The 13,689-nt window shown below is 50.8% G+C and overlaps 1 protein-coding gene across 20 annotated transcripts in view; it reads left to right on the top strand.

Annotated features, from left to right (window-relative positions):
* The first annotated feature begins 553 nt into the window (after window positions 1–553).
* The window catches only part of ca10a (carbonic anhydrase 10 (inactive)a), a 211,321-nt gene continuing 198,185 nt past the window's right edge, over window positions 554–13,689 (top strand). For all 20 annotated transcript variants that reach the window (XR_015840588.1, XR_015840590.1, XR_015840594.1 and 17 more), the window contains exons 1-2: window positions 554–833; window positions 5,736–5,810. Coding sequence is in view for 13 of the 20 variants with exons in the window: in XM_088287355.1 (XP_088143481.1) it covers window positions 554–833; window positions 5,736–5,810 (355 nt within the window). In the remaining 7 variants the exon portion in view is untranslated. The remainder of the gene's footprint in view (window positions 834–5,735; window positions 5,811–13,689) is intronic.

The raw sequence follows: 13,689 nt of genomic DNA, 5'->3' as shown, positions 1-13,689 counted from the left end.
GTCTGGAAACGGTTTTGCCAGTCGCTGGGAGCTACGCCGAGCCTGTCTTCCGGGTACCATCCGCAGTCCAACGGTCAGTCGGAGAGGGCCAACCAGGACCTCGAAGCAGCTCTTTGGTGCGTTTGCAACAACCAGCCTTCGTCCTGGGTCGACCACCTACCTTGGGTAGAATACGCCCATAATACCCTGGTCTCATCTGCCACCGGGCGGTCCCCCTTCATGACCGCCTATGGCTCCCAACCGCCGCTGTTTCCTACCCAGGCAGGCGCGGAGGAGGTGCCGTCGGTCCAGCGCCACCTCAAGAGGGCCCACCAGGTATGGAGGGAGGCCAGGGCGGCTCTCTCCCGAACCGCGCAGCGCAACTAGCGAATCGCGGATCACCGTCGACGACCGGCACCCGCTTACAAGACCGGGGACCAAGTCTGGCTGTCCACTCGGGACCTCAACCTAGCGGCGGCATCCCGGAAACTGGGCCAGAGATTCGTGGGACCCTTTGAAGTGGAAGCTATCGTCAACCCCGTCTCCGTCCGCCTGAAGTTGCCCCCCACCATGAATGAAAATACACCCGGTCTTCCACGTCTCCTTGATCAAGCCGGCTCATCCATGCCACATGGTTCCTCCTTCCACCCCACCACTACCTCCGGAGATCATCGACGGGGGCCCAGCGTACAAGGTCCGAGAGATTTTGGACTCCAGGCGCAGGGGAAGGGGTTTCCAGTACCTGGTCGACTGGGAAGGCTATGGTCCGGAGGAGCGTCAGTGGGTTCCCCGCTCCTGGGTCCTGTGTGCATCTCTGATCCGCGACTATCACAACGCTCACCCCTCCAAACCAGGTGGTCCGCCGAGAGGCGTCCGTTAAGGGGGGGGTACTGTCACGATCCGTGTCTGTTTGTTTTTCAGCGAGTGGGCGTTCCCTCCGCGCTCGTCCCGTCGCACGTCATCGGGCAGGGAGAGACGCGCCGCAAGCCGCGCAGCTGAAACTGATCAAGTCATGATTACAGACTACTTAAGCCACCGCCGAGGATCAGTCGGCGTCGGATAATTATCCTGCGATGCTCACGTTCATGCTTCACGTTCTAGATTCTACCCTTCTTGTTCCGTGTATTGATTGTTGCGTTATCTGCATTTTCTGTCTCAGCTACTTTTCGGCTCGCTTTATGTTCTCGTGTTCGCTGTTTGGATTTTCCTTATCCTTTCGTGGTAAGCCATTCTCGTTTTCTTGTAATCCTTGCTTTGCAAGCGCCTTAAGTTTAATCATCGTTTTTCTTTCCTGGTGTGATTGTGTCCACCAGCGTTTTGCGTTATCGTCCCCCGCGACGGTTGTAACTATAGATATCTGCCTCTATTTAGATTCCTCGCTAATTCATACTCCAGTATTGGTGTGGATTGATTACTCTTTGACGGTCCCAATAAACACCTTGTCAGAACCTCTTTCCGTTGTCTGCGTTTTAAGAGTCCACCTTACGCTTACGGCCTCGGCCGGACAGCGACCCTGTCAATATATATATGCACATATATATATATATATATATATGTATATGTATATATATGTATATGTATACGTATATATATATATATATATATATATATATATATATATATATATATATATACAGTGAAACCCCGGTTATCGCGGTTAATGGGGACCGAGACCACCCGCAAAAACTGAAAATCCGCGAAGTAGCGGCGCCCCTTCAAAAATGCTTAAAAAACCTATACAGGTTTACAGTATACGCCCCTGTATACAGTACACCATATAGAATACGGGTGGAGACAGAGAGAGAGTGAAATTCATGTTATAACAAAAAAACCAAAATTATTCTTAAAACTTATTATTTCTTTATTCCCCAGCCATTATTTTTGTATTTATTCAATTACTTCTTTTTGTATTTATTTAATTACTTCGACTTTTACCTGCTGGTACGCCGTCCGGTGTGCCCTGTGAAATGAAAGGTGGCATTCTTCATTTATTTATTTATTCATTTATTCATTCATAACTGACAGCCTCGCGGTCCGCTCGTGCTCGGGCGGAAGAGGTGCTCCTCTTCGGCTTAATTGTCACGCACGCCGGACCTGCTCCCCCGAAGCGTGTCTCCGTTCGGTTGAACTCGGTTTCATTTCGCCCCGCTCGTGCCCCGGGCGGAAGGTGCTCCTCTTCGGTTTAACTGCCACGCACGCCGGCCGGCCTCCTCCGGAGCTCTCGTACGGTCCCGAACGGAGCGAAATGTCGCCCCGCTCGTGCCCGGGCGGAAGGTGCTCCTATTCGGCTTAACTGTGACGCACGCCCGCCCTTCTCCCCCGGAGCTTCCATTCGGCTGCATTTAGGGGCCACTTGGCACTGCTCGTGCCCGGGGAAGGTGCTCCTATTCGGCTTAACTGTGACGCACGCCCGCCCTCCTCCCCCGGAGCTTCCATGCGGTTAAACGTAGGGGCCGCTTGGAACCGCCCGTGCCCGGGGAAGGTGCTCCTATTCGGCTAAACTTTGACGCGAGCATGCCCTCCTCCTCCGGAGCTTCCATTCGGTTAAACGTAGGGGCCGCTTGGAACCGCCCGTGCCCGGGGAAGGTGCTCCTCTACGGCTTAACTGCCACGCACGCCGGCCGGAGCTCTGGTACGGTCCGAACCGCGCGAAACGTCGCCCCCAATCGTGCCCGGGGAACGTGCTCTTCTTCGTCCACTCTCCTCTTCGCCCACGCTCTTCTTCGGTGCACGCCGTCTAACCGCTCCAGCGCCCCGTCGTGCCGCTCGGCGAAACTACAATGCCCCCGCGGAGCGGAGCGAATGGAGAGCCCCGATCGTGCCCGGGCAAAAAAGTTTTTAATTTTTGAATATTTTTTAGACCCGCGAAGCACTGAACCCGCGAAAGGTGAACCGCGAAGTCGCGGGGTTTCACTGTATATATATATATATATACATATATATATATACATATATATATATATATATATACATATATATATATATATATATATATATATATATATATATATATATATATATATATATATATATATATATCCAGGTTGATTATCGTCTGGAAGGTTGATTCTGTTGATTTCTGTCTGGTTCCTTGGCTTATCCTAAGGCTGGTTCCTTTCTGGTTGTTCCATGGTTTATCCATCCCAAGGCTGGCATCCTCCTGCATTCTTGTCTGTGTGCAATTGCGCGTGTGTGTGCTCAGATCTCAAATTTTCGTGTCTTTACGTGTTTTTTGCAATGCCTTCCTAGTGACTCCTCCAGTGCCCAATTTTGTTGTGTCTGCAGCGCTATGGCCTATGTGGCATATTATCGTATGTTTTGTGTCTATCAAGTGCTTTTTGGTTTGTCTTCAGTTGTTAAGTTCAGCGCTGTTTACCGTCTGTTTATGTGCAGTCTGAATAGGTGTGTGCGATGCAACTGTGAGTGTATGTCTTGATAATACCATGTATGTGCGTTGCAAGTGTGAAGTGTAGGAATGAAAATTCTGCTGAGCATAACACATTTAAAGAAAGTAATATAAATCTAGCAAATGAGAATAAATAATAATCAGTAAACACAATCACTACAATCTCAGTCATTACCGTGCACGGTTCTTTTTTTTTTTTTAAATGAGAAACCATTGTTACTGCATCATATGATATCAAAATGGCCTTTATTGTACCTAATTGTATGATTCAAAACAAGAAATATATTGTTTGATCATTAAGCCTTCTGTCAATACATATCATATCGGTCAAAAAACGTATTGTTCCACCCTTAATATGTTTTTTTTTTTTTAAATTGCTGCGGGGTATTCTGAAAATTTTCTTTCCCCTTGCATTGCTTGGTGTGGTACAGACAGCACGTTTCAAGAAACATGACTGAATATTCTCATCCATCCAATTCATTTCGTTATCAGGGCCTTATTTGGACACTAGAACACTGAAGTAGTCCATTAATCCATTTACAGAAGCTTTTAGGAAAATTCTACTCATCGGCTTCATAGGAAGTTAACTCGTTTTTGAAGCCCTGCTGTTTTCGGATGATCCAGAAGAGAACTATTAATCCCACGAATACAAATCAGGTCACTGTATAGTTCTTTGTGCTTGTCAGATGACGAGATATGTTTCAAATATTGGTCAAAGCATCTCCATGTCGTTCGTGAAAGCTTGAATGCTTTTCAAATAGACCACCATTTCTGTTTAGCCTTGTTTTACCCTCCATTTCCATTGAATTACCTGCTTATAATTGATCGATCACTATGTTTCACCATTTTCTCTTGCCTTCGAGCCCCACTTCCACCTCCTGCTAACCCGCATCAAGGCAAGGAAAAACATCTTCCAATCTTATTATTCAACAATGGGGTCTTTTGAGCCATGTTTTTTTCAACCTATTTGCCATGGATGACCCTGTCAGGGGCTTAATACCACAGACAACCTGGCTGCTAGTATCACTAAGGCACACAAACCCCTCCACCACGATAAGGTGACAGTCAGGGAGTGCCGAAACAACACAAATTGAATTGAAAATGCAAACAAATGCAAGTCTCCTGATCAAAACATGCATACTTTTTCAGTGAAAAATGGGCCATCTTGGCCAGAATACTACTTTAAAGGCTAAAATATCTGAAATAGAATTTGAAATGACTTTACCCCCCCCCTAAAAAAAAACCCTCCACTTTAGTTTTACCGCACTAAGTCTTCCAACTGTATGTGTTCTCTGGGTGATCCTACCTCCCTCGTCAATGTACCGTATTTTCGCAGTCATAGGACGCGCTGCCTCAAAGGGCGCAACATCTGTTGAGGGTGCTATTTCTGTCTTTGAAGCACACACTGGGAGCGCCGCCTTACAAGGCGCTAGCTCAGCTGCTTTTAGCATAGCAATAGCTCTGCGGCTCGCGCTGACTCAGCCCATGGCAATTCACTTTGCCTCAATACCATAAGCAATCGCCACATTTCAAAGACAGTTGCCATGATACCATTGACAATCGCTATCATTAACAATGACTCTAACCAATAATAGGTGTCATGGCAATAGTCTACAAGACTATGTCAGGGGAGGGACTTCACTGGTCACCACACTCCTTAGAGTCACCGTTTAAAAAAAAAAAAAAACTCAGCATACAAGCAAACAATGAAACAAAGAAATAAGATTAACACAAAACATGTATCTCTCATGCCATCAATATACCAAAAAGAAATAAAAATAACACAAAATGATATAGCAATGGCTTCTTGGGAGCCATTAGAGCAATGCCTTCTGGGAGCCACTCAGACTCAGCCAAATCACATGGCTGTTTAGAGAGATTTGCATGGCTGTTTAGAGAGATGTGCTGTTATGCTTTGGGCTTTTTGTCTGTTGTCTAAACCTGGGACATTTCTTGCTTGCAATAACATAAAAGACAGACTACAATATTGTGGACAGCTGCCCTTTTGTCCAGCTTTCTCCCACACCATCACCCAAACACCATAGTCACATAATGTATAGTCATGGTCACTTTGAAGCATAGATGACTCACACTTTGTCCAGCAGGGTGTGCTAACATGCACTCCGATCAGCCCAATGAGTAAAAGGTTTGATGGTCGCGAGTGATACTTTGTCCATATAATGAGCGCAGTCGCCTTACAAGGCGCTGTGTTAGTTTAGGGGAAGATTTGGGACTTTTAAGTGCGCCTTATGACTGTGAAAATACGGTAATATATATTTGTAGGATTTGTATGAATTGATTTTGAGCAAGATTGTGCTTTCTAATTTTATGTGTTTTTCTCACCTCGTAGCCCAGCAAAATCCACCAAAGATTCATGAAGGCTGGTGGGCATATAAGGAGGTGGTACAGGGAAGCTTTGTTCCAGGTAAGCTTCAAAATAGTAAAACATCCATTAATTCATTTTATGCTGCTTACTCTGTAGCCAATGGTTGGCTGGTTAACAGTGGCTGTGGTACACCTGAGACTGATCGATAATCAATCACACGGCACATATAAACAAGCCTGACTTAATAGTCAAGGCTATGCCAACTTTTAAAGTAAATTCAAAATGGCCGACTTCCTGTGCGGTATAGCGGATAGCTCCAAGAAACGTTTTGTAGGTTACATATTCACCAAATTCCCGGGAATATGGGTGAAATGTACATTCGAGGTTGCGTTTTTGAACATTTATAGTGGGTGCTGGTGAGCAATTTTTTTTAATCATACAGAAATTAAAAAAAAAAAACTTAAAAAAATATGCATTGATGTAAAAAAATTAAACAAATTGATTGACAACGCCATGTTAACTAGAGCTGCTCTCTCATGTCACTGCTGTAAACAAAATAATTACGTACAAGAGTGTGCACCCCGACTGGTTAGATTTCGCAGGTAGCCAGCGGGCAGCCAGCAGGTGGGCATGGATCTTCACCTCCCCCCTTTGTTCCCCAGTCGGCTAACAGTAGGATAATGGCACAGCTAATAGCAATAACTAGTTTCAGGCCGTTAAAACAAATCTGTTTGTCTAGCCTGCATCTTCATGTCACGGGGTAGCCTCCTACGCAGTCGTGTGCGTTGTTCTACACCGCTTGCAGCCGCCAGGTTCAGCGTGAGAGTGAGTGGGCGTTGATTAGAGATAAAGACCTCATCGAACACCGGAGCCGTCTTTTGGAGCGGAACGGTGCGCATCACAGATTAGCATGTGCTTTTAATTTCAATTCAAGAGCATCAATGCTCAAAGAAGCAGTGTGCGCATCCTCCCAGTAAACATCGATGTACCTCTGCTCACTTCCACAGTTTCTCGCTCTCATAGAGAAGTTAATCCTTTTGATATGTTGAACTGGTCATAGGTAGAGAAGTACAATGATTTCCAATGGAGAGTTTGTAATCCATCTCAATGACTCCGAGCGAAATTTGGAGAGAGCGCAGGGGCCATATTCCTCATTAAAATTAGGTGTTTTTCAAGTCGTTACTAATTTCCTAATTTCTTCAAAATGAATAGATAAAAAAAGGAAATGATAACTAATTTAATTTTCCAGATCAAAAACTATATAAACTGTACTTGTTCGAGAAAAATGGGCCATCTTGGCTCTGCCTACTTTAAGCGTTACAGTCTTTGTCATTTGTGCTTTTTGTACCTAACTTTCAAATCGCACCATAGGCACTTAAGTAAGTTGGCAAATATGAACTTGGAAAATGTTGCTTTAATGTTCAAACAGACACTTGTAACACCTGTGCCTGCGAGGACAAATGGTTTAATACTGACACTAAACATCATGAGTATACACGACGACAGTGCACGGTTGTCTGGTTTTTAAAAAAATTAAATTAATAAAAAAAAACATTGAAATTGACTGTCACCAGTTTTACTGTTCATACCATGCTTTTCTGTCTTTAAATTGTTAACTTGAAGGTACATATCGTCATATGTTTATGCCAAGACGACATCTTTTATGACTGGTTCAGAATTGTGCTCACGATGATGTTAAAATAAGTCATTGCTTTCCGATTAATTAGTTCACGAACGGGGCGACACGGTGAACGATGGTTAGCCCAAAGGTCTCACAGTTCAAAGGTGCAGAGTTTGATTCCGGCTCTGTCCTTCCTGTGTGGAGTTTGCATTCCCCATGCCTGCGTGGGTTTCCTCTGGGTCCTCCGGTTTTCCCCCACATTCCAAAAACACACATGGTAGGTTTACTAGAGACCCCAAATTGCCCCTAGGTAAGTTTGTGAGTGCAGATGGTTGTTTGTTTTTGTGTGCCCTATGATTGGCTGGCAACCAGTCCAGGGTGTACTCCGCCTACTGCCCGAAGACAGCTGGGTTAGGCTCCAGCAAGCCCGTGACCCTTGTGAGGATCAGCGGCTTGGACAATGAATGGATGGATAGTTCACAAACACCCCCATGTAATTTACTTTGGGAATTCTTGGCTGGATTTTCTGTTGTGATCCATATCGCTGATTTTTCCCGTTGCCATTTAAGGTCTCACTTAGGATTTTCCTAATGCTGGCTATGAACACCTCTCGAGTCGCCTCGAGCAGCAGAGGCACGTGGAAGTGACACAGTGCTAGTGTTGGAGCAGTTTTCTTTTGAGTAATGCAGTATGGCAACACCACCACTAGGGCAATTGATGACGTCAGCACTGGTTGCGTTCATCCATAAATAACGAATGCAGGACAGGTGGGGGAACGCTGGTCGGATACCGTTTTTCAACCGCACTTACTCAAGACGCATTATTTATGTACAAACTGGAAGATAGACGATTGTATATTGTATTGATTACCGCATATGCGCGTATGGTTTTGATTTGAAGTTTGGAAGACCGTAGCCATTGATTTATTTATTTGATTTACTTGACTTCACGGCATGACATCTGGACTGAAATGACTACGATTAAGACTAACCCTTGACTGTTTGACGTGACATACATAACTACACATCAACATCAAGACCAGTGAAGCCGAGCGAACGTCATCGCAACTTCAACCCATGGTGAGTGAGTGCGCGTTAAAACTTTCTTTAGCCAGCGTATCATTGAAACGGCAGTAACAAAAAGTTGAAAAACGTCCGAAAGGAAAGTAATTGACGAAAGAAGTAAAAGTTTGAAGACGGAACGCTGTCGTGTGGTTAGTGGCGTGGTCGTTTGGAATGATTGATCGTTTATAAATAAAGTGGATCGTTTAATGGTGATCGTTCAGCCAACGCGCAATGAATTGACGTGACGCATTATTGAAACGCATGCAGCTTAAAGATAGAGGTATGACTTGTATTGTTTTTAACGCTTGCAAATGTTAAACGAAGCACAAGTGAACGAAAATATTCCAAACTCCCGTGTTGACTTTGCCGATTGTATATCGTGATAGAGACGCTATTTTTTGAACAACGAACGAGCCAGTCAAGTCGCTGTCAAAACAAACGCCGCCTTGTCGCTGTAGGTTGCGTGTACGCATATTCGTGAAGTTAACACGATGTCTCGCACCAATGATAATAATGGCAATCTCGACCAAACTATTGGGATTGAGGATCTTAATAAAGGCAGAACCCAAAATGACATCGTTAAGTGTCGCGCCCATGAAATGGAAGAATTTGATCCCCATCATTCCGACGCTGATAAAATGGCGGGTGACAAAATTAAGACATCAGAACCTGAGAAAGTGACCCCCAAACCAGTCGAACATGGGAAAAGAAAACCCAAACTAACTGAGAAGGCTCTGAAGAATAAAATAGAGGGATTAATAAAACATAGATCTGCTAAATATAGTAAATTAACATCAAAGATGAATTACATTGAGTCCATTAGGCAAGTAGGATATGATGACATCGAAATAATCACCCAATCATACAGCAATTTCAACGAAATAACTGAAGAATTTACAACCATTCAAAAAACAATTTATGAATTGCTCAAAGAGGAAGAAAGGGATGTGGATCACACACATTGGTACCCGCCCAAAGCTGCTCAGATCTATAAATTTAGAATAACAGTAAAACAATGGCTGCAAAATGTCGTGGTTGAGGAAGGTGAGGACCCAAACGCAGGGAAGCCAGGCAGGGGTAACTTAAAGGGCATTTATTAAACAGAAAACTAAGGCAAACAAGGAACTTGGAAAAACTTAACGACAGGAAACCAACTACAGGGAGAGGCGACAGGAACTGGCGACAGGAACTGGCGACAGGAACTGGCAACAGGGACAAGCGACAGGGACAAGCGACAGGGACAAGCGACACTTAAAATGACAATGAACCAACAAGAACTGAAAGCAACCAGGGAACTAAATACACACAAATTGACGAGACAACGAGGAGCACCTGGACAAGACATGGAGGGTTGGAAGGACCGGATTGGTTGACACTAGGGCTTGGGTAAACGAGCACAGGTGGACACAATAGGCAAGACGAGACAAGACACATATACAAGGCCAAAACATGAAACCAAATACTAAACCAAAAATAACAAATACAAATCATGACAGTACCCCCCCCTTAAGGGACGGATCCCAGACGTCCCAAACACAAACAAAAGAAAATTGTCCAAAATCAGGGTGGGCGGAAGGGGGCCAGGAGGCGGGACCACAGTCCGCAATCAAGGCTGGTCAGGCGGGCGTCCGGGAGGCCAGACCAGCGAGTCCAGCCGTGGCCCTTCAGGCGGCCGTCCGGGAAACCAGACCAGGGAGTCTAGCCGTGGCCATTCAGGCGGGCGTCCGGGAGGACAGACGCATAAGTCCAAGGGCGGCCATTCAGGCGGACGTCCAGGATTACCCGAACACCGCATGGAGTCCGCTGACGAGGCTGAGACGAGACGCGGCGGCTGGACGCCGGATGCAGCCGAGACCGGAGCTTGGAGCAGCGACGGGGCGGGCGCAGCCGAGGCAGGCACTTGGAGCGGCGGCTGGTCGTCGAGCCCCGCCGAGACAGGAACGTGGAGCGGCGGCCGGTCGTCGAACGCCGCCGAGAATGGAACGTGGAGCGGCGGCTGGTCGTCGAACCCCGCCGAGACAGGAACGTGGAACGGCGGCTGGTCGTCGAACCCCGCCGAGACAGGAACGTAGAGCGGCGGCTGGTCGTCGAACCCCGCCGAGACAGGAACGTGGAGCGGCGACCGGTCGTCGAACGCCGCCGAGACTGGATCGTGGAGCGGCGGCCGGTCGTTGAACGCCGCCGAGACTGGAACGTGGAGCGGCGGCGCTTCGTCGGGCGCCGCTGTGGCAGAGACGAGAAGCGACGGCGGGTCGTCATCCACCGCCCAGGCAGGAAACTGGAGCGCCGGCGGATCGTCGAGTCCCGCCGAAAAAGGAGCTTGGGGCGACGGCGGATCGTCGAGCACCGCCGAGGCAGCGACGGGAAGCGACGGCGTGTCCTCGGGCGCCGCCGGGACAGGGAAGTGGGGTGGCGGCGGGCCGTCTGGCACCGCCGAGGCAGGGATTTGGAGCGGCGGCGGGCCGGGCGCACCAGAGGCCGGGACTTGGAGCGGCGGCGGGCCGGGCGCAGCGGGGACAGGGACTGGTGGCGGACGCAGAACGTGCTCCGCCGGAACAGGGACTTGTGGCGGACGCAGAACGTGCTCAGCCGGAACAGGGACTTGTGGCGGACGCGTGGCGTGCTCCGCCGGAACCGGGACTGGTGGCGGACGCAGGACGTGCTCCGCCGGAACAGGGACTTGTGGCAGACGCAGGACGTGCTCCGCCGGAAGAGGGACTTGTGGCGGACGCAGGGCATGCTCCGCCGGAACAGGGACTGGTGGCGGAAGCAGGACGTGCTCCGCCGGAACAGGGACTGGTGGCGGACGCAGGACGTGCTCCGCCGGAACAGGGACTGGTGGCGGACGCAGGGCGTGCTCCGCCGGACCAGGGACTTGTGGCGGACGCAGAACATGCTCTGCCAGAACAGGGATTTGTGGCGGACGCAGGACGTGCTCCGCCAGAACAGGGACTTTTGGCGGACGCAGAACATGCTCCGCCGGATTAGGGACTTGTGGCGGACGCGTGGCGTGCTCCGCCGGAACAGGGACTGGTGGCGGACGCAGGGCGTGCTCCGCCGGAACAGGGACTTGTGGCGGACGCAGAACGTGCTCCGCCGGAATAGGGACTTGTGGCGGACGCAGGACGTGCTCCGCCAGAACAGGGACTTGTGGCGGACGCAGGACGTGCTCCGCCGGAACAGGGACTTGTGGCGGACGCAGGGCGTGCTCCGCCGGAACAGGGACTTGTGGCGGACGCAGGGCGTGCTCCGCCGGAACAGGGACTGGTGGCGGACGCAGGGCGTGCTCCGCCGGACCAGGGATTTGTGGCGGACGCAGGGCGTGCTCCGCCGGAACAGGGACTGGAGGCGGACGCAGAACGTGCTCCGCCGGAATAGGGACTTGTGGCGGACGCAGAACGTGCTCCGCCGGAATAGGGACTTGTGGCGGACGCAGAACGTGCTCCGCTGGAACAGGGACTTGTGGCGGACGCGTGGCGTGCTCCGCCGGGACTGGTGGCGGACGCAGGACGTGCTCCGCCGGAACAGGGACTTGTGGCGGACGCAGGACGTGCTCCGCCGGAACAGGGACTTGAAGCGCTGGCGAGGCGCCGGAACGGGGGTCAGCAGCTCTCGGGAGGCCAGAACGGGCCCCAGCAGCTCGGGGGGAACCGGGACGGGGCTTATCAGCTGGCGGGGTGCCGGAACGGGACTCATCCGCTGGCGGGGAGCCGGAACGGGGCTCATCCGCTGGCGGGGAGCCGGAACGGGGCTCATCCGCTGGCGGGGAGCCGGAACGGGGCTCAGCAGCTGGCGGGGAGCCGGGACGGGGCTCAGCAGCTGGGGAGGAGCCGGAACAGGGTTCAGCAGCTGGCGGTGAGCCCGAGTGGGACTCTGGAGGCTGCGTGGTTTGCTGCAGCTGGCGAGGAGCCGGGACGGGACGCTGCAGCTGGCGAGGATCCGGGACGGGAGGCTCCAGCTGGCGAGGAGCCGGGACGGGAGGCTCCAGCTGGCGAGGAGCCGGGACGGGAGGCCCCAGCTGGCGAGGAGCCGGGACGGGAGGCTTCAGCTGGCAAGGAGCCGGGACGGGAGGCTGCAGCTGGCAAGGAGCCGGGAGGGGACGCTGCAGCTGGCGAGGAGCCGGGAGGGGACGCTGCAGCTGGCAAGGAGCCGGGACGGGACGCTGCAGCTGGCGAGGAGCCGGGACGGGACGCTGCAGCTGGCGCGGAGCCGGGACGGGACGCTGCAGCTGGCGAGGAGCCGGGACGGGACGCTGCAGCTGGCGAGGAGCCGGGACGGGACGCTGCAGCTGGCGAGGAGCCGGGGCGGGACGCTGCAGCTGGCGAGGAGCCGGGACGGGACGCTGCAGCTGGCGAGGAGCCGGGACGGGACGCTGCAGCTCGTGAGGAGCTGGGTCGGGGGCCGGATCCCTATCAGCCTGCCGCCATAGGGATTCAGGGGAACGGGAGACGCGAAGGACACGAGGGACCGGGACTACAGGGGCTGGTGAACGTGCGCTACAAAACGTGGGTCGAACGGAAGGTGGTGCAGAAACCGACTGTGGACGAGGTACAGAAACAGACGGACGAAGTGAACTAAGTGAATTGGAAAAACGTGACTCAGGGTGTAAAAAGTGGGTGCTATTACGAGAGGTGGCAGATCCTTTACTCGGGCGCCGTCGTTGACCACCTCGCGGAGGTCCAGGATAGATGGCCAACCGGGTGCCCAAGTAAAGGTCTGATGGGTGTGATTCAGGTGTGGACTCAAAGGACTCGAAAGGAAACCGTGACAAAAACTGACTGGGAGAAGAAAACTCATGAGAAAAATCAAAATCTGGGTCAAACTCGGAATCAGACAACTGAAAATAGGGGTCATCATCTAAATCGGAATTAACAAAAACATGGGGGGACAAAATGGTGTCGTAATCAAAGATGTTAACACAAGACGAAGAAGAGTGGCAAACTGGCTTGGCGGAACATATGGAACTCACACGAAGGGGTTGGTCGGCAGGCTGAGGGGGGTACCAGCTTGGGCGGCGACGGCGAACTCGTCGCCGTGAGCTTCCTGCTGGGTCCAGTATGGGTTGGTTCATTCTGTCGTGGTTGAGGAAGGTGAGGACCCAAACGCAGGGAAGCCAGGCAGGGGTAACTTAAAGGGCATTTATTAAACAGAAAACTAAGGCAAACAAGGAACTTGGAAAAACTTAACGACAGGAAACCAACTACAGGGAGAGGCGACAGGAACTGGCGACAGGAACTGGCGACAGGAACTGGCAACAGGGACAAGCGACAGGGACAAGCGACAGGGACAAGCG

Source organism: Idiotropiscis lumnitzeri, unplaced genomic scaffold (genome assembly GCF_059441095.1).
Source record: "Idiotropiscis lumnitzeri isolate Australia: NSW breed Sydney's pygmy pipehorse unplaced genomic scaffold, RoL_Ilum_1.0 HiC_scaffold_40, whole genome shotgun sequence".
In the NCBI taxonomy this organism is placed as follows: domain Eukaryota; kingdom Metazoa; phylum Chordata; class Actinopteri; order Syngnathiformes; family Syngnathidae; genus Idiotropiscis; species Idiotropiscis lumnitzeri.
Note: the sequence above shows the minus strand (reverse complement) of the source record. Positions and strands in the feature narration are given on the sequence as shown.